Source organism: Aricia agestis, chromosome 3 (genome assembly GCF_905147365.1).
Source record: "Aricia agestis chromosome 3, ilAriAges1.1, whole genome shotgun sequence".
Lineage (NCBI taxonomy): Eukaryota > Metazoa > Arthropoda > Insecta > Lepidoptera > Lycaenidae > Aricia > Aricia agestis.
The window spans coordinates 13960016-13983308 of NC_056408.1; the positions used below are offsets into that span (position 1 = coordinate 13960016).

Here is a 23293-nt window from a genome sequence, read left to right on the forward strand (position 1 = left end):
ATAGCACGTTTCTGGATATTACGCTAGCTTGGTGTGGACTGCTTGGTTGTTCGCCCGAGGCGGGCGCATGCTCACGCTCGGGCGAGCGCGCGCGCGTCCGAGCCGAGCGGTGTCGGTTTTTTGAAATGCTCAAAGGCGCCTCAGTCGTTTGCCGCGCGCAGTGTGGACGTCACAATATGTTTTGGTACCATCATGTCTTTGTGCTCAACTGAGCGGCTCGGGCTGTTCGAGCGAAGCAGCCATGCTTTGGCACGAATGGGCCGGCTCGACCGGAGAAATACCACGTTCTCACAGAAAACGGGCGTGAAACAGCGCTTGCGTTGTGTTTCGCCGAGTGAGTTTACTGGAGGCCTAATCCCCTACCCTATCCTCCCATATTCCCTTCCCTTCCTATCCCTACCTTCCCCTAATACCCTTATTCCCTCCTAAAAGGCCGGCAACGCACATGCAGCACTTCTGATGCTGCGAGTGTCCATGGGCGACGGAAGTTGCTTTCCATCAGGTGACCCGTTTTTGCACGTTTGCCCCCTTATTTTCATTAAAAAAAGGCTCTGAAGGTGGCGCGCGGCCGCCAGCGGCGACGAGAGCCGACTCTACCGGCCTCGTGGAAATGCCAGCCGCTGCCGGTGCGATTCTGACTGACTAGGGCTATGACTAAAAGAAACCCTATCTTAAGTTAGAGGGGCTTCCACACATGACTAAACCTACACAGGCTACACAAGACTTGGTTTTGACAGGGGTTTTAAAAATACACAAGTAGTACGGAATAATAATTTATTATTTTTAACAATGTACAATTAAAAATCAATAAGCCATCCTTGAAGTTAAAATCAGCTTTACATTATTCGGCTAAAATCCTATAAAAATTGATACATCTTTAAAAGCCTTATAAAATGATATTTAAAATTGTAACAAGGAGTTAAAACCAGCAGGCGTTAAAACGTTTGATTTAAAAGTTCACCTTATAATTATGCATAATTTTGATTTGGAATGGCTCTTGGCGTAAATCATAACCTATAACACGCTTCGGGTCAAAGTAATTGTCAAATTGAAGTCACGTAATCGACAACGTTTCCAAGAAGCACGCTATAGCTTAATTGGTATCGAGAATCAGAATGCCATCGGAAGGGGATAAAAAGCTGACGAAACGCCGAACTTAATAGCGACTCGACAACGAATCCGCGCCCTCGCCCGCTTCCTCCAGCGAGCCGCTGGCGCCGCTCGCGCCGCTCGTGGGCGGGGACGGCGTCGCTGAAACAAAATAACGCCATTAAACTATATAATATATCATAGTCAAGTAAACAAATATAATCAGATATATTTACGAATTATTTTATACGAAAATTTACAAAGCGAATACTTAAGGTCTGCTTGTCTAACGGGTACACATAATGAGATATATTTACGAATTATTTTATACGAAAATTTACAAAGCGAATACTTAAGGTCTGCTTGTCTAACGGGTACACAGTCGTCACGTGTCACGTGACGTATCTTAAAAAGTTATGCGCTGCTGAAACATTTTTGTAACACGGTAATTCTAGTTTAAAATCTAAAGTTAATACTGTAGTTGCCGCCAAAATAAAAACATTTACCTTCATTAGGGCCGAAAGCACCATTATAGAACTGATTGGCGTACGGCGCGGGCGGGCTGTTGTAAGGCGCGCCGTTGTATTGCCCGCCGCTGTCGTACATACTGTCGTACAACGCGTTCATGTTCAGAGCGTTATTTGAATTCATCGCGTTGGAATTCAGCGCATTTGAGTTTAGCACGTTATTGGAATTCAACGCGTTTGAATTCTGCGGGGTATTGGGCAGGGCCGGCGCGTCGAGGCGCGGCGCGTGCGTCTTGGAGCTGCGCATGAGCGGCTTGTGCTCGTCGCCCGAATGCTGCCACGCCCAGCACGACCGACAGAAGTACCTAGAACAGTTTATTATTAGACCAATTTAAATCGCAAGGCGATGCGGATAGCGATTTTTAAATTTTTAGTCGAAAACAGCGTGAAGCGTCGCATTGCGTTGCGATCAATGGATGAGCCGCCAAAGCTAGAACTTAATTTTCCTCTTACGTCCACTCTCTGCAACAGATTTAAATAGGGACAAAACAAATGAACACTGAAGAAATAACAGTACCATGGAACCAACGCTTTAAATGGACAAGGAGCATTTACTTTAATAGCTTGGATTTAAAAAAAACCTTACCTGAAGCACATCGGGTCCCTGCAGAAGTACGGCCCCTGCTTGAGGTTGCACACCGAACACATCGAGTCCTCCAAATACGGGTCCACTTGCACCTGGAATTAGGTACGTTCAATCATGTTATCTACGAAAAAATAAAGCAAAATAGTTATGTTCGAAAATCTTATTTCAAAATACCATACCAGTTGTTACAACTATACAATTACAAAATTGTATACTTATATAGTATATACTCTAAATTGTAAACAAAACTACACAATTTCGAGAAAAGCAAAATCGAAATAAAATAAATTTAAACTAATTTCCACACGGTGCACGCAGATTCAGGAGTTAAAGAAGTAATTTCATAATTTACGAATTATAAAATTAGTGTAACATGAATTGGTAACCTATGATTCATTTTTAACAAGCGTATTCTATAAAGTAATAAACGAACCTTTTTAGTGAACTTGTCGGTGCAAATCTCGACGTATGCGGCGGAGATGGCGCGCACGTACGAGCGCACGTTGTTGAACGTCACGCGGCCAGAGCCGATCGGGTACTTGTTCTTGTCCGTGTCTAGACCTGCAGGGATACACGCAAGATTATAATACTGGCACACAGACAGACCATGATAGATACCGCATGTGTATGTACTCCGCGTGCCATATCGCGCTCACAAACGACGAGCAATGCTCGTCTTTCGAAAGTGTTCTTTAGTCTGCTGTCAGAATCCGACGTCAATCGGAATTTTAAAAATGCCTAAATGCCTGAAAGTGCCGTATTGAGCTGTAGAAATTCAATAAGCAACGTTGGCACTTCTTATTAGTACGTCACAGTAGCTATAAAAATGTGGCACGCTCGTTTTCATACAAATGGGGCGATATGCGGTATCTATCTTGATCTATGTCTGTTTACTGGCGTCTGGCGCACACACACTTCAATCTATACTTCTATACTAATATTATAATTGGGAAGAGTTTGTTTGTTTGAACGCGCTAATCTCAGCAACTACAGGTCCGATTTGGAAAATTCTTTCAGTGTTAAATAGCCCATTTATCGAGGAAGGCTATAATACTAATAGGATAGGAGCGAACAAATAGAGGAAAGTGTGGAAAAAACGGGAGGAAATTATTTTAAAGGGCTTATTTGGACATAGGTTTCTTTTTTTGCGGAAAAATGTACGGTTTCCGTGACAATCCTAAATTACGCGGGCGAAGCCGCGCGGAACATCTAGTAACATAATAAAACTAGAAAATACTAACCTATTTTTTGAGACGGGCATGAATTAAATTGGAAGAAAATGGCTCGGTGGCTTAGTCTTAATTGATATATCGGAAAACATATTGGCTACTATCTTCTGATGAAAAATTACCAAATTTCATAAATTTCCACAATTTCGATTAGCCAAGACAATCATTCGTATGAACCCTATGATATATCAAAGATAACCTAGGGCTATCCTCAGTATCCTATAAATACCTTATAGAGTACCGCAAATTATTTAAAAGATTTAAATAATAAAATGACAAAAAAATGTTAAAAGTATAATTCTATAAGAGCTTACCAGCATAAACGACACCGGAGAAGAGTTCGTTCATGATGTACGCGAGCGCGGCGGCCGACAGCTGTCCGTGCAGCGCGCCTACAAACACGGTGCGCGCGGGCTGCAGCCGCACCGACCCGCCCCCGCACCAGTTGCTGTCCGCCACCGCCCACGGGATCACCTGCGCCTGACCACGACCTCTAATGACTATTGACTCATGTTAAAGTATGATGAGTCAAAAGTAGGAAAAATAAAAATGTCCAAATAATACTGCAGCGTTTTATCACAGTAGTGAGTAGACATAACTAAGGAGTTAAGGAGTACCTCGGCTTCAAACAAACGGGCACATAATATCTTCGCGAGTTGGGCGCGATTGTCACTTTCAACATGTTTCACCGACAGTATATAAATAAGTATGTGTTTCACAATGCTGGGTAACGCAACTGCGCGCGCCGGCTGATATGACATACTATGTCAAGCGTATAAATTTCGAGATATCTTCCGAGTCGGTCTACTTTAGTTCTGTTTAAATTCTTGTTACTAATGACTCATGTTGAAGTATGATAAGTTATTGGACTTTTTAAAAGTAAGAAAACTAGAAAATGTCAATACTGCAGCGTTTACTTCTTTAGTTACGAGTATGACACTAGATAGTTAAGGTTTTTACGACTTCCAATACTCTATGATATTGCAAAAGTTAAACTAGCGACTGCACAACTACGCAAAAAACCACACGTGATAAACAGGTGGCGGATCTACGTAATTTGTTCGCGTTATGTCAAATCCAGCCGACAGACCACGACTTAACATTGAACTGACAATCTTGTTCAGATTGTGTTAGTTCAATGTTAAGTCGTGGTCATTTGTTCAATAACGTGAGTCCGTCAAGTGCCAAGATTAAATTGATGGTACTTTAGGACGCGAAGCGTCGCATCATTTTACTGCAGTGTAATTACACTACCCCATAATGCGGTCAAACCTTAAAGGTTGCCTTCTAAAGTGAATTAATTATCAAAGCTATGTTTAGTACTCATTCAGAACTTATAAAGTGCTATAGAATTCTTCTATAACAATATTAAACTAAGTAATCGTAACAAATACCTCTTTAGTCCTTGTATTCCGGGAGCTGACGCGGTAGTACCAGTCCGGGCCGTCGACGCGGCAGGCGGCGAGCAGCGCGCGCACGCGGCGCTCGCTCTCCAGCGTCACGTACGCAAACCCGCGCGGGCTCCCGCCCCCCGCCCCGCCCCCGCACCCGCGACCCGGCCACTCCACCCTGGGAAATAAACATGGCATCAGTGTAACCATACACCAATTATTGTGTGTGTTTTTTTCATCAATGATGTCATTTTTACACTCCAAACTAGGGAATGGTTGACAAATAAATAAAACTGTCTGAAATGAAAGTGGAGTTTTACTACACTATTGAGTTTTTGGATAAACTCGATCTATTATCATGATATTGTATAATATTTTTAGATGGATGCTACAAATGTTTGAGGTTAATGAATGCTCACTTGAGCTGCTACAAAGTAAGTATACATAACGCTTTTGCTGTTAGTAAACTAGACTTGAATAAGAAACGAAGCCACACTACTGATGCATAAAAAAATAATAGATTTAGGATAACAAAAGAGGTTGTATGCACTTGAGCGGCTGGAAGGGCTTAAGCGCTTGCAGCAGCGCGTGCTCGGAGATGTCCCAGGGCAGGCCGCCGATGAACACCTTGGGCGAGAACCCCGCGCTCGTGTCCAGCGGCCGCGCCGGTAGCGTGCCACTCCAGCGGACCGCCCCGCCCCCCGCGCCTGCGTTAGCCCCGCCCCCGATGTCTGATACGCCACCTGGAAATAGGTTTTTAATTTTTATGTGAAAGGGTCCAAAACACACTAGGCTGAATTACGCCGGCGTAAATTCCGCCGCGTTTACGCCGTGTTTCAAACTCATACAAAATACGGGCGGAACGCGAGAGACGACACTATTCCGTCGCGTATTTGTATGCGTTTGACATTTGCGGTGGAATTTACGCCAGCGTAATTCAGCCTAGTGTGTTTAGACACTAAGTGTCTAAACACATTAGGCTGAATTACACCGGCGTAAATTCCGCCGCGTTTACGCCGCATTTCAAATGCACACAAAATACGGGCCGAACGCGAGGGGTGACACACTTACGTCGCCTTCCGTCCGTATTTTGTATGCGTTTGACATTTGCGGCGGAAATTACGCCGGCGTAATTCAGCCTAGTGTGTTTAGACACTATATCTATACTTATCTATACTAATATTATAATTCTGCAGAGTTTGTTTGAACGCGCTAATCTCGGGAACTACTGGTCCGATTTGAAAAATTCTTTCAGTTTTATATAGCCCATTGATCGCGAAAGGCTATAGGCTATATTTTATCACGCTAAAATTAATAGGAGCGAAGAAATAGAGGAAAATGTTGAAAAAACGGGGGAAATTATTTTAAAGGGCTTATCTCACGAGCTACTGGAGCAATTTTTCTGTTATTTGGCACAGATAATAAGTAGACCACGTGAAGGATCATAGGCTATTTTCGTGGACTAATTTGTCTGAAATATCTAATTTACGCGAGCAAAGCCGCGCGGAACGTCTAGTGTTATAATAAGATTGTGGCTTCCTGCTTTATATTTGTTCCACCTTTCTAAAACGACAAACAGAAGTCATTGTATCCGAGTTCCGATTAAAAAATAAATAATTGTAACATATCCCCATCATTTTTAAGTATGCAAATCATTTGATTAAAAACAATTACTACTTACAAAAGGAGGCGCGGCGTGAAGCGTCACGTTCGCGGTCACGTTTCTGCGTGCGCGCGCCCTCTGGCGGCCAACGATCTACCTGCGGACACATTAAATACATATAATACAAATGAAAGCAATTTGTAGGGGCCCAAGGGGAAGTTTTGTAGAGTTCCAAAAGAGTATGTTGTTTGAGCACCTTTATTATGTAAGTTTTCAAATGGTAGCGTGCTAACAAGCTCGCGTTGCTAAGTGAACTGCTATACAGGAATACAATAAAATAATTTGACACCACAATGACGACACGGCGCGTCAACGTTTCAAGTGTTTATTTTGTCTATGCTAAAATAGGCAATATAGCTAGATTCTAGAGTGGGCAAATGTGTTAAAGGACTAGTAGTCCTTAAAAAGTTTAAAAATGTCTTGTCTCAAGCTCCTCGTACAGATTAGTTAAAAAAATGTAAGAGTACTTACAGTGTCAAGTCGCTCGCAGCTGAGTCGCGAGGTGTACATGTTGGCGCGCAAGTTGTTGCTCGGCATCGCCAGCGCCTTCTGAAACACCTTTATATCACCATACACATCTCCATCCGTTTTAACGAGCTAGCACTGAGAAAAACTACCAGCCACCTTAAGCATTAAATTGTATAACTGAGGTGTATGTGTATGAATTATGTCCCTGGTGTATGAGGACAAGTTGTTTGACATCCAAACGATCATGAAACATCCTACAACTACATTTTAGCAATTATTGTCGCTGACTTTGTGTATACTCACTAAAGATGCAACAAGGCTCGTGATGTCCTGTCCGGGAGGATCATCGCTCCAGTTGCCCGGCCGAGCGCTCTCGCTGGAAAAAACATAAGGGTTAATGCAAAATTACAGTAATTTTAATTATTATGACAATTTAATGCCCTATCGTGCGGCCTTGCAACCCTTTTAATGAGGCTCGAAGACAAAGCTTTACAATCACGATCGTTAAGCCCGCTGTACACATTGGGGCAACATTGGACATATTTTTATTATTGGCCAGCACATATTGGGCCAACGTAAGGCCGCGTTTCCACTGACGCGGAGCGGAACGGAGAGGAGCTTAGCGTTGCTGAATTGACAAATTCTTCGCTCTGCTTCGCTGTCATTAAGCTGGAAAGTACAAGTGGTCAATTCGGGCACCGCGCCGCTAAGCTCCTCTCCGCTCCGCGTCGCGTCACGTCCGCGTGGAAACGCACTCTAAGTATGGAAGGCATACACGTTGGCCCAACGGAACAAGGCGCGGACCGGCGACGCATAACAGCGATACAAGATTGAAATTTTCATATTTTGCGCTTTATCTTATTAAGTCTTGAACTGGTGCTTTACTCCCGAAACTGATATCGATTTCGACTTGCGAGTTTTTTGACACTTTAGCCATCTAAAATATGTCTAAAAAATGTCAAAAAACCGTTGAAATCGAAAATCGAAATCGATCAGTTTCGGGAGTAAGGCACCTGAACCTTTAACAGTAAAAAATATCGCCTTTAAGCTGGCCTGGTTTCATATGGGCCATTAACATTCAACCTGCCATGCCGGCAATATTCCCCTGACTTCTGCGGCAGGCGGCAGTAACGACGCGAGTGAGTTTATACTCGGCCCTCTACACACTTGCCGCGTCGGGCAGCGGCACGGCATGACGAGCGGCAGCGCGAGTGACTATCTACTATATCTACTAGTGACATCTTTTCTCGCGCTGCCCACTTCCCTGCACTATAATATACTAGAGAATAAATAGTCACCTGTAGCTAACGTACTGCGTGGGGTGATGCGGCGGGAAGCAGGCGGAGGGCACTAGCGAGCGCGGAGTCTGCGCCGCCTCCGGGCTGCCCGGCGACTCCCAGCGCCAACCGTTGTCGCCGTCCTGTTTAAGGATCAATTAAATCAGTTAAAAGGCGAAAGCTTACTATAACCGAAGAGGTTTTAGGGACTTTGAATGTAGAGACTACGGAGGTACAGCAAATATCATGAAATGAAACCATTTTGTAGTCTTGAAATAAAAAAAATCGTAGTGAATGTAGAGACTACGGAGGTACTGCAAATATTATGAAATGAAACCATTTTGTAGTCTTGAAATAAAAAAAATCGTAGTGAATGTAGAGACTACGGAGGTACTGCAAATATTATGAAATGAAACCATTTTGTAGTCTTGAAATAAAAAAAATCGTAGAAGTCATGAAATCAAAACGTTTTGCAGAGCTAAGCTAAGTTTGTGTATTTTAGAGAAAATTAGCATTCCGAGTTCTGACAAAGTATTTTACTACTGCTGAAGTAGATTTAAAAACTTATGCTTTGAGAGTGTAGAGCCACTCCCAACAAGTAGTATAGAAAATTCAGTTTTAAATTCTCAATTTGACTGTAATTTTTCATATTTGCATTTCAGCAGAAGGCCATCAGCAAGGTGGTCGTGCTGTACTTAGTTTTAGCGTTTTAATTAACCGAGCTGATGAGCTAAAAATTAATTAGGCCACGCCAAATTTTCAATATTGCACCGCGGTACAGGTAAACGCGATAAGTAGCCTAGGTACCTATAGGTATAAGATAACTAGACACTAAAGTAAGTAGAGATTACGTAGTTAACTATTTATTTAACTAGAAACGAATTTTGTCCAAACAAGAATAAAACTTCAGCATACGACAAACATTTCGGAAACATTAATTTTCAAGCTTAACTGGCAAACTAATTCCAGTTCGAAAATGGAAACATTGTCAATGCATCGGCTGGAAAGAAGTTATTAAACTAATCTCTGCATGTATCTAAGTTCCAAGAAATTTTCCGGCTCAATGCGCGGCGCGATTAAGTCGCGGCGCTTGGCATGTGGATATTATATTGCCAAGTTCATGCCAATGCTCCGGAGCCGCCGAGAGCGTTGCACATTATAAATTGGCTGTAAAAATGTGCGAAAACTGGATTAATATGCAAAGGGTTGACACTTTCATTTGGCTGCAGCCTTTTATTGTTTGGGAGATTTATCGCATTTTCGGTTTATTGGTCTTCAAACAGGGCTTTTAAATTAGCTTTATATTGCATAATTTTATAACAGGACGCGTTTAGTTTCTAACAAACGAAATAACGAGACAATTTTTGATTTGGCAGTAGGTACTGCTGAAAATTATCACGATTTTGCATTTTTGGGATAGCAATTATAGATTTTTTCACACCACGAATTCGGGCATATAAAAGGACAATTAAAATAGACGGCGCATTAAACATTCAAGTTAAAAAAGGTTCGATTCTATTCCCGTACGAATGTGGGTCGCGCCGCTCGCGCCCGTAGTCCGGACCTAATTCCGAATAATCCGCTTCATTTCGACCCTAAAATAACAATTTATTATTTCAATTGTGGAAACGACTATGGACCAATTTCCTATCTATTTCCGCAGCGCGAAATGTTTACGACAAAACGGGCCTCCATTTCTATAAGTTTAAAATAGAGCCGACTATAAAACAGTGTTTAAATAGAGCTTATAGGCATTTAAATAAATGCAGCAGTTCTGCAAGGACATTTGTGCAATAAAATAGGCACTTCATCAAATTTGTTCAATTGCTGTCCCATAAAAACGAAACTAATTATCTTAATAGACTGCCAAGTGCCTCCTTCAAGCACGTTTCATCGGGGATTTATCTCGCTATAGGGGTCGCGGGTTCAAATTCGACGAACTTTTTAAGGATTTTTGCCTAGCGGGTAAAACAATGTGTCATTTTACAATTTTTTTCAGTAAGTAATTTAGTTTAGTCTGCTGTAGTTTGTTCGCAAGAATGTTAATTCTCGTAATCTTCCAGCGATTAGTGTAGTAAAGCGGGCATTTTATGGACATTAGCCACAAACTAAATTTACAACAAAAAAAAGGTTTCTATTTTTATATTATTTCAAGCCCAATAAAGGTTTAAATTAACTAAAATGAACCACAAAGTACTTACTGCAAGAAAAGTCAAAGTCATTAAGAGAATCCTGCAAGATTGGAATACGCAGTATTTTAAGACTTCAAATCCAGGGCTAACGCGGCGGCTGCACTTGGCAAAGCCCACCCATTATGCCCCGCTGGCACCCATCTCCCGACATTAACTGGCATCAAAACGGATGTCGTACGGGACATTATGAACGGACAATAAAACTGTCGAGCTCTTTGAATAGTCTTGAGCCTTTCGAATGCGGTTATGACGAAGTGCAAGCTTTCAGGCTTTTGTATTTGGATTCGATTATGGCCGGTCTAGACGACGAACAAAGCCCGTCGATTTTGGCAAGGTTCTAATTAAAGTCAATTTCTAAAAACCTAGAGATGCGATCGTTTGTAGATGTTTGATTAAGCTAAAACAATTAAATTAAACCATTAAAAGCTCAATGGATTTTAGGAGTTATAAAAATATAAATCACTTAAACTTATAAATTTTCGAAGTTAATTTTCCTGCAATTGAGGGTAAAACTATCGTGCCCCTTCACGAGGAAAACGCGAGACTTGAAATACAAAAATTGGAGCACTAAAGTCTCGATTATAGCCCCGTAGTTGCAAATTGCAATAAAAACCGCAATACATGAAAGTACAACTACATAAAGTCGAAATATAGAGCCGCGATAGAGCCATTTCTATAGCAATTCTCCAAAAGAATATCGGCAATTTCCGAGCGCGGAGTATCGCAAACAGAGTTGCAAAAGTCATACTTTAGCGTAGGTGAATAATATTATCGTTTAAAAAGTAATAAAAACAATTGAAACTACTCACATGTGGCCCGCTAGTTTTGGGGGTAGCGGCAGCTTCGACGAACTGCGTGGCGTCTAGACCGACGAAGTCTCGCGACCGACGGTTTTCTCTGGAGCCGCCACTGCGACTATTATCCTGCGAAATTACATTTGATGTCATGACCCACGACGCACGTCTACATATTATATTGAATGAATATGCAACTGGAAAAAAATTGTATAATAATGTCGGTTGAGTCAACTGCGGGTAGTTTTAATCCTTCAAAAATTAACGCGTGAAATAGCGTTCTTTGTGACTATATTTAAATAATTGCAATGATAGCAATTAATGGTATGAGAAAAACTTCGTTGATTATGATTAAATAAATATTCGACAAAAAAGGTACGAGAAAAACTTCGTTGATTATGATTAAATATATACTTATTCGACAAAAAAGGTACGAGAAAAACTTCGTTGATTATGATTAAATATATATTCGACAAAAAAGGTACGAGAAAAACTTCGTTGATTATGATTAAATAAATATTCAACAAAAAAGGTTTAGGAAAACTCGGACACTCGACGCACGCGTAAACAATTTGTAAGTACCCACAAAAATTAACGCACATGGAAAAATATATCGGTACTACATAAAATTTTCACGGAAATACGATTTTCTAAGATTATAGGAAAATCTTAATGGTTATCGCAAGCGCCTTAAAAATTTAAAGCAAATCTGCATAAAAAGTAACTAGCTACTGGACAAACATGGATAACAATCGGAAAATCCAAACGGTTACTTAACTGAACGGTACCCACAAAATTAAAAAAAAAATCACTATGGAAATAGGACGAATCCATGGAAAAAAAGAGTAATTAAGGTAATTTGCGATAATATCAGATCAGCATAAAGAACATAGGAAAGAAAAAAAATCTACAGAACAGAAAATTACGCTATCGGAAAATCCAAAACGGCCGCGCACGTGCCGAAAATTTCAAAGTACCCACAAAATATTTAAAATTTAATGTCCGTTACATTATAGAAAAAAAATTAAAAAATTACAATGGAACTAATTCTACATTTCCAAAATAAACTTAAATTTATTGAAGAAAAAAGAATAAAAATAGAAAAAACATACCTGATGCAAAAGCGGCATAACTGCCGCGTCGTAGCGTGAAAGTTTCTTCGGCTTCGAATGGCGATTGAGCAGGGTGCTGTCGAGGTTGTTGCCGTACCGGCGGCTCAAACTCAACTAACCGAAGAAACCTTGCGCGACCGACAACGAAATCACACCCACCCCCTTTTCTCCCACTATTCGCCATGTCGTCATCCAAGCCCCGCCCCATACTAAAGATTTATTTTTCATTTGATATCAATGTGAAGTAAATAAAATTATCTAAAATGAAGAAATTTTAAATCATTTAAATATAATTTATAATATATTTTTTTAATTTATTCTAGACCTCGTAAGAATTTTAGTCGTCAACTTGTTTCGCGCGTTTCTGTCTGATTGGTCCGCCATGTTGATTTATCGGACATGCGCATGACGTCAAAGAAAGTTTTTAATTTTTCGTAAAACTTTTTAGCGCGTTCTTATTTTTATGTCCCCGCATTATTTTAATTTAAGTAAATATTTTTAATTATTTTTTATATTACAGGAGATTTCCGATTATTATTAACGAATTTCTGCAAAAGTATATATCTGAACTTCGAATGAATTTTTTATTTTAAACTTTAAAAATACATAAAAATAACTTTGAAATTAAACTAAAACAAACATTGTTAATATAGACGTAGATTTTACAATAATTATGGATTTTTAAGAACAAATATTTGTAATATAATTAGTATGCGCTAATATCAACCATGATAAACTTGAATTTTGTAAATACATATATCTTATAATAAATTCAATAAATTATAAATAATTGATACACAATTAGTCACTAAGCCTAAAGTTTATTTTTATATCCTGAACGAATCCTGAATAAATGAGTATTTGCAGTTTTAATCAATTTTTTACTTTCTATTTAAAAATTTATAATGAAGGAAGGCTCCTAAAATGGGATAAACCTAATAATAAAATACAACAGCTTTTATAATTTCTTATTGTAATAATAATATAAAAATACAACAATTCAGCGTTAAACGCACCCACACTTTTCACGGTGTTAGAGTAAGTAAGTTCAGAGAAAGAAGCCTTAAAATTACTTTAAAATTAGATAACTATAAATACATAAACTCAAGTATGTATGAATAAAAATTGTTACAAATTGAATAAGCTATACAATGTTTTATCCTTGTCTGGCAAGTGATTTAACACAGATATTATTATATGTTAGATAGATAAGATTCAAGACAAAACATTGCATCACTGACCGCGTATCTCTTGTGCAATTATTTCTAACTAGATGACGCCCGCAACTTCATTGCGCCAAAATTCATTCACAGCGCGGGAACCGTACATTTCTCCGGGATAAAAACTATCCTATGTCCTTTCCCGGGACTCAGAGTATCTCCATGTCATTCCAATCAAGCGAGACCTTGGTATTCCAATCAAGTCCATTCAAGCCAAACATGGTTACTCCTGCAGCGCAAAGTGCGGCGGCAGCGACGCGCTAAGCGATTGCGGGGGCAGCGACTGTAGCGGCGGGCTAGTTTGTATTACTAAGTTGTTAAGACAGTCAGGCCCGCTAGTTCGTATTATGTTACTCCTGCAGCCCAAAATGCGGTGGGAGCAGTGCGCCGGCTGGCTGCGGCGACAGCGAGTGCAACACCGTGCGCGGTATCAGCCCGCGCTCGTCGGCGTACACGTACTGCAGACGCAATACTCCAGTACGACAACGCCTGTCGGGCCCGCTAGTTCGTATTATGTTACTCCTGCAGACCGAAGTGCGGCGGCAGTAACGCGCCGGGTGGTTGCGGGGACAGCGAATGCAACACCGCACGCGGTATCGGCCCGCGCTCGTCGGCGTACACGTACGGCAGGCGAAGCACCCAGTACGCCGATGCGCTTAGCTTGATTGGCGGCTCACTCAGCGGCTGCGGGATGAAGACCGGCCCGCCCGGAACCGGCTGTGCCTGTGTTTAAAAATTGTGTCAATATTGATAGCTGTTAAAGATTATTAACATTATTGACACGGGACACCCATACTAAAATATGTCTTGGTGTAAATCAAATTCGATCGGAATGTAAGTCCTTGTGTAGTTTATCAATCTCGTTTAGAAATAACTGTTTTCTTGTAGTTAAAATGTTGTCTTTCTTTTGCTGTTGGCTAGTAAGTTTGTGTGAATATCGATGTATTTGTTACCTTTGGATGCAACGTGACGTGTACTGGCGCTTTGGGCGTAACAACGTGTAACCGCATGAGTCGCGCGAGCTGCGGGTTGCGGCACGCGCACGCCGTACGCAGCGGCAGCGTCGCGACCGCCAGCCGCGCGCCGTCCTCGCGCGACCACGCCCCTCCGCCGCCGCTGGTCCCACCCTCCGGTGACGTCATCATGAACCTGAAAATTAATTGTATTGTGACATCGCAACATGTTGTACAAAAGGGAGTGCCGCCGCTGCCGGCGCCGACTCCCAAAAATATCAGTAATGGGAACTTACCAGTTGGCTGCCGGCAGCCGCGATTTAAAACAACAGCTGCCGAAGCTGGCACTCGAAATGGGAACCGGTGAAAATGCATAAAACGTTAGGTTCCAGTGCCAGTAAACAAATTTTAAAAAGAAATATAACCTCAAATATTCGACTTTTTAATTTTGCAACACAGTTTCCCACGGTTCCGAAGGTGCTGAACAAACTTCGGACTCCTCATACATGTTTGAGAGTTTCAGCATTAGAAACAAAGGTACTTATATGCTACTATGCAGATCACATTAATTATCATCATCATCACTACCATTAAAATATGCATCCTCACATTATGATCTGATTATTGGTACTTTTCATGGTCCTCTAATAGCTCAAGACTGATGTTTTTGATCATTATTCTATCATTTGAAGCAGCCTCAATACGTTGGCCGTGTTTGCCGAACAGAAGGGGATGGGGCTATACCAGAAAGAAAGACGCAAATAATTCGATCTCTTTTTTTAGTATAGCGCCGTCCTCTGTTCGGCAAACACGGGCAACGTGTTGAGGCTGCTTGACAAGCGATGTTTGCCGAATAGGCGCCGGCAGCCTATTCGGCAAACATAGCTACCTAATATAAAACTATATCACTAGAGAAATAAGATAGATAGGATATACATCATTATAGTTAAGAAGCCAAATGTACTACTGTGTTATATATATTATGGTAACGAAGTGAAGTTGAAGACGAAATGAAGTTTCTTGAAGCTACGAAGTTTTAATGTTGTGTATTAATTTATTTTTGGGATGCTGGGGAAGGTTAGAAAAAAGAGGTGAAATGAGGAAGAAAAAGGGGCGGTAGAGGAGATGAGCTTGTATCTTATTTGGAGGACTTCTAGCCATAAACTTATAATATTATAAGTTTATGCTTCTAGCCCAGGTATAGATTTTTTATATCTGCCTGCTTACTAATAAAAAATTAAAAATATCGATATTAAAGGACCGTTATCTGTCACGAGTCTTTTCTATTGTGCCAGAAAAAGACAAGCAGACCTTGTACAGCTATCCGCTCTGGAAATATCTGTTAGCTCTTCACGCCCAAACTGCTGAACCGATTTTGCTGAAATTTAGTATAGAGATACATACTTTTGTGCTGTGTGCCACAGCCATAGAGTTAATATACCTATCGGAATAGAGAAACAAAGGCCGGAGCAAAAGAGATGTCACTATCAGTAACACTGCGTGGTAAAAAGAGACACGTGATACATGAAAGCAGCACTCTTTTTTATCGTCCAGTCGGCACGTGCCGCACGTTAACAATTTAATCTCATAGAATTCATGCTTGTGTAAGTGTATACGTACACATATTTTTCACACAGATGAAAACCAATTTTGGTTACGTTTACAGCTCGAGATTGTTGCTCTATTCCGCTAGGTATATTAATTTTATGGTCACACCTATCTGATTAATTTTTACCAAATTACTTAGGTCCGCCATCTGCCTAGGAATTAACTTCTATGATAATACCTGTGTCCCTTAGGGCACTCGAATTCGAAGCCAATGAAGATCTTGACTGTGAGCTGATGCGGGCCGGCGCCCTTGCCGCGCCCGCGACTGCTCACCGCCCGCCACGCGTTCGCCTGTTCTAGTCTGTAAATGTATAAACATTTAATAGTCAATACAAAACATAATATTATAATATTATATTAGGCTAATATATAATATCGATATGCAAATAAGCAAACAATTCACTTGATGTATATTGTCGTTCATTGACATCCATCTCACCTCAAGAGCCGCAAGAACGTTTCCAGATTTTTGAAAAGGTGTTTGGAGGTTTCTTAAATATTTGCAGGTCTCGTCGTAATAATTCGAAAATACCAAAAAAGGCGAAAAGTTGAAGCACTTTTAGTGCAGGCACTGGTCACTTAAAAAAGAAACCCTGAGTTTTAGTTTTTAGAGTAAACTACGTAAGTTTAGTCTTAGAACCACCATCACCAAACTTTTTTGTAGGTTTGCCCAGTAAGTCAAAACTAATTTATTTTATTAAACAATCCACTTACAACTTATTAATAATTATACAGTTTTTTTACAAAACGGTTGTCAACAGTCTGTAGACTAACCTGACGTTGCAGTCCCAGGGTACGAGGTAGTTAGCGTGCTGGAGGAACCCAGGCTGCAGGTGGTCGGGCAGGCCCAGGCTGTGGGAGTACAGGGAGGAGGGGCCCAGGCAGACCAGCGACCAGCTCGGGTAGGCCGGCAGGAGCCCCACCGGGCTCCCCGTGTGTAACATCCCCGGGAGGTACTCGGTCGTCGATGGCTGCCGGGTTATCACCTTCTCTGTAACACGAATTCAATTTTATTGGCATTATAATGCTTAGATTCCAAAATAAAATGCCTGGCGTAAAATATACGCCAAAACATTGACGTATCACTGTTCAAATCGTGGAACGAATCCACAGTATGACGTCGATTCTAGACGTCATTAGCACTGGGTTATATTTCAAAACATACTTTTTCAATGAGTCATGTATTTGCATGCCGCATACAATGTATATATATTTTAAACAAATTAAACATCATGAGGGTCAATTCAGACCGCAACGCGACGCGTAGATGCATTTCTAAATTTTCAATTGCGTGAGACGTCATTCAAAAGAGTTCGAACCTTTTTGTATGGAGCGTGGCATATAGTCTAATTAGTTTCAAGTACTTAAAATGGCATATTTTTGTGTACACCCATGAAACAAACGTCAATCGACAGAAAATATAATTACAAACAACAAATATTCTTTGACAAATTGTCGTAAATGTTATACTTTTTGAAACATTTCAGGTTCTATATCTAAGATGTTATTTATTTTACATTTTCAAACTGAAATAACTCAGAAAGTATATTATTTACGACATTTTGTCAAAGAATATTTATTGATTGTAAACATCTTCTCTTTCGATTGGCGTATGTTTCATAGGTGTACACCAAAATACGACAGGTATGCCGATAAGGTTTTTGAAGACTTTGTTAATTCAATACAAATTTAGAAATGCATCTACGCGTCGCGTTTTGGTTTGAATTGACCCTAAGCATTAGTTTTGCGTCAAGGTAATCTACTTTAATTAATTGTCGAGGTCTTCGATGTAAAATAGATTTGTATGAACTGTACGGACCTTTAAGATCTATTTACAAGGATTTCCTACTTTCATGCGAGCGTAAAAGCTAAGCAGGTGTCACTAAAATTATCACCTCAAGATCATTTTCATCGTAGTCACGTGCAAAATGCACTGCTAATTATACAAAGTCTAACTTTAACCACGCTCCAAAATAGCCTTGTTGGGAGCCAAGCCACCATGGTCTTAGTGTGTTGGCGTAGACTGTCATAGAGTGTCTACACTCTATGTGATGGCTATGGCTTTATGAAGAAACACGGGTACGGTATATTGAGACGCGTGCACCATGAAAGTTTGTACCTGTAGTAGTATCTTCCCTGACAGTGACAACGTCAATGTCAGTGTCACTGCAGGCGGGTTCATCCTCTTCTTCGTCCCTCTCGGAGCCGGGGGACAGCTCGTCGGGGGGCGTGTACGAGCTGGACGGGGGGGAGGGGCGCGTCGGGGGCTCCTCCTCCTTACTGTCCTGCCCCTGTGTAACCTCGTCGTCTCCCTTCACTGATGCGGCCCTGGTATCGCGGCATATTAGTGGCATACTTTTTTTAGCAATTTCAGTAACACTGCGTGGTAAAAAGAGACATGTGATACATAACAGCAGCAATCTTTTTTTGACATCCAGTCGGCACGTGCCGCACGTTGACAATTTAATCTCATAGAATTCATGTTCAATCATGCTTGTGTAAGTGTATACGTACACATATTTTTCACACAGATGAAAACCAATTTTGGTTACGTTTGACAGCTCGAGATTGTTGCTCTATTCCACTGTATATTAACTTTATGAGTGTAATACATCCTCTTTTTGACACATGAAAAGTCTCTTATCAGTCAAGCAGTAGAAGTTAGTAAAGGCAAAACATAGCTATATATATAACACCTATCGTTACAATCCCCCTTACTGATAAAAATCTACACTGAGTATGGACATTATAGCTATACAAATGTATTTGTATGATGCGTTGGAAAAGTCGCATTATAAACTATAGACTTATAATATATGTATGTAACAGGGTTTACCTGTAAGTGGTGGTGGAGGGCTGGAAGACGGGGAAGTGTATGGCGGGCAGCGCGTCGCAGGCGGAGCAGGCGGCGGCGGCGAGCGTGTAGAAGCCGCAGTTGGCGCGCCGCACCGAGTACGGGTCGTCGCGCCCCGTGCGGACGCGCCCGCACGCGCACGCGCTCGTATATCGCACGCCAGACGAGTGCTCCTTAGATGAGTCGCTGCAGAATTCATTATTATTATTTCGTATACTTTCACTTGAATATAATATTTTTATAGTATAGTTATAAAATAACACAAGTGTACACTGAAAATATTGACGTAGTTAATTTATGACATAAAAACCATGTTTGTATGTTTTTTATGCTCGCCGGGGGCTAATAGCAACATCGACTATACTTATATAATATAGTACTTTTCACTATAGGCACACAGCTTATTATGTGAATACTAATCATCATCATTCATCAATCATACAGTCATCGACTCAACCGCGCCCACTACGATAGTAGTGTAACTATTAAAAATATAGTGGATACTGACTGGTTAGGGTGTATACAGGGGTGTCCAGTAAGCGAGGGCGCCTCGCACAGGCTGCGTGTACGCCAGGCCGCGTCGCACGCCGTCTGCAGACGGACGCGCGCGCCCGCCGCCAGCGGCCCGCGCGCCATCGCCTCAACTACGCCCATCGCTACGTGCACCTGGTGACGGTTAATTATTATTAAATATTATTGACGTGATATCTTTCTTATGAAATCACTTTCATAAACGCAATATTTAACATAGCTATCGAACAAAGTCTTCCCGCGATGCGTACAAACAAGACAGCGTGTGACGTCATAAAGTGCTGACATTTTGGAAAGGTTTATTTTATGTGACTTTCGAATTGTTCTAGGAGATTTTTTAATATTATATATAATCATTCTTTCCTTCACCGATGTTTTTTTTAGAGTTCCTGTAATTACCAATAAAAAATATTCAACTAGCCTATTCACTAGATATAGACTTTACTAGTGTTAACCAATATTAAAGTATTTTGTCAGCTACGGAGTGCTAGAACACATTATGCGGTCTACTGAAATTCAACATCTGTAGCTATTTGTAACCATACTTTATCTAAATAGATATAAGTAATTTAATTAAATTACCTTATGAAGATGATGTTGTCTGGAGTAATGAGGAGGTAAACCTTCTGCGTACGATGCTTGAGCTATTGGAAGAACCTGAAATATGAAAATGTGTTAAATTATAAGCATAGTATACGAATGGCGATAAGATCGTCACAGACAGACACACTTTCGCATTCATAATATTAGTATGGATGATGTGAGTGGAGTATGGGATATTTTTCATAGTCGAATGTGACCCCGCGCCCCCGCTCACGATGCCTCGGCGATCGCGCGTGGCGTAGAACAACTTACCTTAGCGCACCTCGCCTGCGAGAACCGCACGTCCGTGGCCAGCGCGTCGAACAACGCCCCGCCCTCGACGTCCCCCTCCTCCGGCGACAGGTACACCGGCGCCAGCGCACGCGCCACCGCGCGCCAGCTAATGGCACTGGGCAGCTAGTCAAATATAGCGTTTATTGAATAAGTTCCGAAAACAATAGCAAAAGGACCCTTAACTGGCTCTTTAATAAAAATAAAAAAAATTAAACATTCTTTTAATTTTTAGCACAAATTACACATTTTTCAGTAGACTTCAGCTTTGTGTAAAAGTACAGGTATATACTCAAAATAGACTAATATTTTTTATGAAGAATGTCTATTGTAATAATAAATCATTATTTATTATTAGCACTGACTTAATCTTTTTGTTAAAACAATAAGTAAAACTATAGTAGCATATTCTCTCTGTTAAGATGCAATAGAATAATTTATTATGTACCGAACAAAAGCAATACTCACTTCAAAGAAAGATGTGTTCATAGCATATTTTCCAACATTATCATCAAAGCCCTCTCCAAAAGCTAAGTCAATATGTCCCTGCAGAAATTGCCCGAAACTATTTCTTTGTGGAGTTGGATCATGTTCAATCCCAGTACACAAGTGCACCAAACCTCGTATAAGAGAACTCACATCACGAGCATTGCCTATGTCATCATCGGCACTTATATAAACAAATTCTTCATTTTTAGGTATCGCAAAGAGAGATTTTGCACTGAAAATGTTACAAAGCATATTTAAAATCAAAAGAAATGGAAAAGGATATTAAATTGGTTATTTGCTAAATAGATATATTATCAATTTACAATTCCTAAAGGTGGCTTTCGGATCTATGCTGCGAGCGACCACAATCTACGGAAATTCAAACAAAATGCCATTTTATGACATAGGCTATAGGTTTCATTTTACTCTGCCTTTAGCTCTTATATCATCGCCGGCGGCAAAGTGGGTCGCCACGTAAATATCAGTAGAAAATGATGCCTATATTCTATGTCATAAAGTATCATTTTATTTGAATTTTTACCAGTCGCAGTCGCTCGCGACAGAGATCAGAAAGCCACCTCTAGACTTAAAAATAACTAACGCAGTGTTATGCTTACCACACATTTGTTATGATTCTTGTCTTTCGCAATATAAAATATATCTGATCTTCAATAGCGTGCTCCAACCTTTTCAAGGCAGCTGGTGCTTTTCTCAGTGGCACAGGTGCTCTATGGAAGTGAAATAGAAGACGAGGACAACAAAATCTTCCATGAGCCTCCCAAATGCCACCCACACCTACAGCTGTCAGTGCTGCCGTCTTCTGACTAGTTTGTTCTGCTCTAAAATATTTTTTTAGTTATTCTTGAATTACTTTTTCACTACAACAAATACACTTAACTTGGATTAAGAGCTGTTGTTATACTTTTACTTACCTATATGCATCAATGGCTTTAAACAATTGAAGATAGCCAAGGTCAAAAACCGGTGTAGGAGAGGAGAGGATTACAATATGAGCTAACTGGAAAATTAATGCTATTGCTCGACACGACTCTATTGCTAACTCTCCAGAAGCGACTAGCCAATGGGCAGCATCTGCCTCTTTGACAGTACTTTTGGAGTCTCCATCAAGATTTTCTGCCAGTTTTGTTAAATTGGTGCTATCAAGGTAAGTACTTGCGTGTAGGTACAAAACGCTTTTTCTTTCATCCCAATAACATTCAACCCCATCCTAAAAAATAAATGGCATGTTAATAAGTTGTTATTAGATAGATTTTTATAAGAAAATAATTTTCTTGACTGAATGAATACTTTCTACACTGTTTACTTTCATTGTTTTATATAAATTGCACTCCTATAGTATGTAAGGGCTAAAGGAATAATGTATTTGTCAAACCTATAATCTGTTTATATATAAAACTCAAAGGTGACTGACTGATTGACATAGTGATCTATCAACGCACAGCCAAAACCACTGTACGGATCGGGCTGAAATTTAGCATTCAGGTAGATGTTATAACATAAACATCCGCTAAGAAAGGATTTTGATAAATTCCAACCCCAATTGGTTCAAATAGGGGATGAAAGTTTGTATATAATAATACTTCTTAACGCGAGCGAAGCCGCGGGCCAAAGGCTCGTTTGGTATATAAACTATAAAGTATGTATAGAGTATATAAACTATAAAGTAACTATAGAGTTTCCCAGTGTTATTAATAAGGTTACTATGAAATATTTTTCATAAAGTAGGTAATGAATTATTGTGCTCACTTTGTTATTTCCCACGGAAGACAGGAGAGGTGTAGCTTTATTTGGATAACGATAGGTAGACTTTCCAATAATGCCAACTATAACAATGCGTTCTTTTTTAGAAAACTCGGGGATATCACTTATAGAAAAGGTTATCATTTTTGTAAAGTAACATTAAAACATTTAAAAATTTTGGTTAAGATTTTGGTAAACAAACAGAAAATTCCATTGAATATCTTCTTCTTCTTCTTTTTTGAGACCTGACATTGACAAGTAATTCTTTTTTTTAATGGCGCTACAGCTAAATAAACTATAGGTCTAAAGTCTGTCAAGAAAGTGAAGAAATTAAAAAGTGGCAACATCGTAGTGTTATCCCTTTTTTCTTAGATTGATTTGAAACTTGAAAGAGATGACACTACGATGTTGCCACTTTTTAATTTCTTCACTTTCTTGACAGACTATATCTTCCTACAAATTTCCAGCATCGTTTCACAAAATAAGTAAAAATAATAATACTTCCCTCACTACTTGCTTAAAGTCTAGGCTTTGACATACTATTGAATACGTCACAAATTTTAACTGCCTTTATTTCGTCTACCAAACAAATGCAGCTGTTACTTTTTTGCCCTAAAAATTGTTCTACCTACTCCCCCGTGTATTATATTTCTCTATGTTCTACTCGCAACATACT

The 23293-nt window shown here is 40.3% G+C and overlaps 2 protein-coding genes across 2 annotated transcripts; both read right to left on the reverse strand.

Annotated features, from left to right (window-relative positions):
- Nucleotides 1–804: 804 nt before the first annotated feature.
- On the reverse strand, nucleotides 805–12547 carry LOC121725344 (cytoplasmic polyadenylation element-binding protein 3). The gene is made up of 13 exons (XM_042112237.1): nucleotides 12329–12547; nucleotides 11232–11345; nucleotides 8252–8373; nucleotides 7257–7329; nucleotides 6957–7034; nucleotides 6504–6582; nucleotides 5373–5565; nucleotides 4826–5000; nucleotides 3746–3911; nucleotides 2636–2763; nucleotides 2203–2294; nucleotides 1596–1921; nucleotides 805–1251 (listed from the first exon to the last, which is right to left on the reverse strand). Exons 1-13 carry the CDS (start codon nucleotides 12344–12346, stop codon nucleotides 1157–1159), a joined length of 1659 nt encoding a protein of 552 aa, XP_041968171.1. The 5' UTR covers nucleotides 12347–12547; the 3' UTR covers nucleotides 805–1156.
- Nucleotides 12548–13298: 751 nt separating this feature from the next.
- LOC121740618 (protein SMG8) lies at nucleotides 13299–22818 on the reverse strand. The gene is made up of 13 exons (XM_042133352.1): nucleotides 22624–22818; nucleotides 21789–22084; nucleotides 21474–21695; nucleotides 20836–21088; nucleotides 20350–20493; nucleotides 20077–20151; nucleotides 19472–19629; nucleotides 18946–19149; nucleotides 18229–18437; nucleotides 16884–17100; nucleotides 16288–16410; nucleotides 14502–14697; nucleotides 13299–14271 (listed from the first exon to the last, which is right to left on the reverse strand). Exons 1-13 carry the CDS (start codon nucleotides 22759–22761, stop codon nucleotides 14065–14067), a joined length of 2442 nt encoding a protein of 813 aa, XP_041989286.1. The 5' UTR covers nucleotides 22762–22818; the 3' UTR covers nucleotides 13299–14064.
- Between the last annotated feature and the right edge of the window lie 475 nt (nucleotides 22819–23293).

What these genes read in the sequence shown, in the direction of transcription:
- LOC121740618 (XM_042133352.1), bottom strand. Translation starts at nt 22,761, where the DNA reads ATGATAACCTTTTCTATAAGTGATATCCCCGAGTTTTCTAAAAAAGAA. An exon ending in GACAACATCATCTTCATAAG is followed by an intron (nt 19,630 to 20,076) that starts GTAATTTAATTA and finishes AACCGTCACCAG; the next exon opens with GTGCACGTAGCGATGGGCGT. An exon ending in CCCTGGGACTGCAACGTCAG is followed by an intron (nt 16,411 to 16,883) that starts GTTAGTCTACAG and finishes ATACATTTACAG; the next exon opens with ACTAGAACAGGCGAACGCGT.
- LOC121725344 (XM_042112237.1), bottom strand. An exon ending in CTCCGGTGTCGTTTATGCTG is followed by an intron (nt 2,764 to 3,745) that starts GTAAGCTCTTAT and finishes GTATCCCTGCAG; the next exon opens with GTCTAGACACGGACAAGAAC. An exon ending in AGGGACCCGATGTGCTTCAG is followed by an intron (nt 1,922 to 2,202) that starts GTAAGGTTTTTT and finishes AAACTGTTCTAG; the next exon opens with GTACTTCTGTCGGTCGTGCT.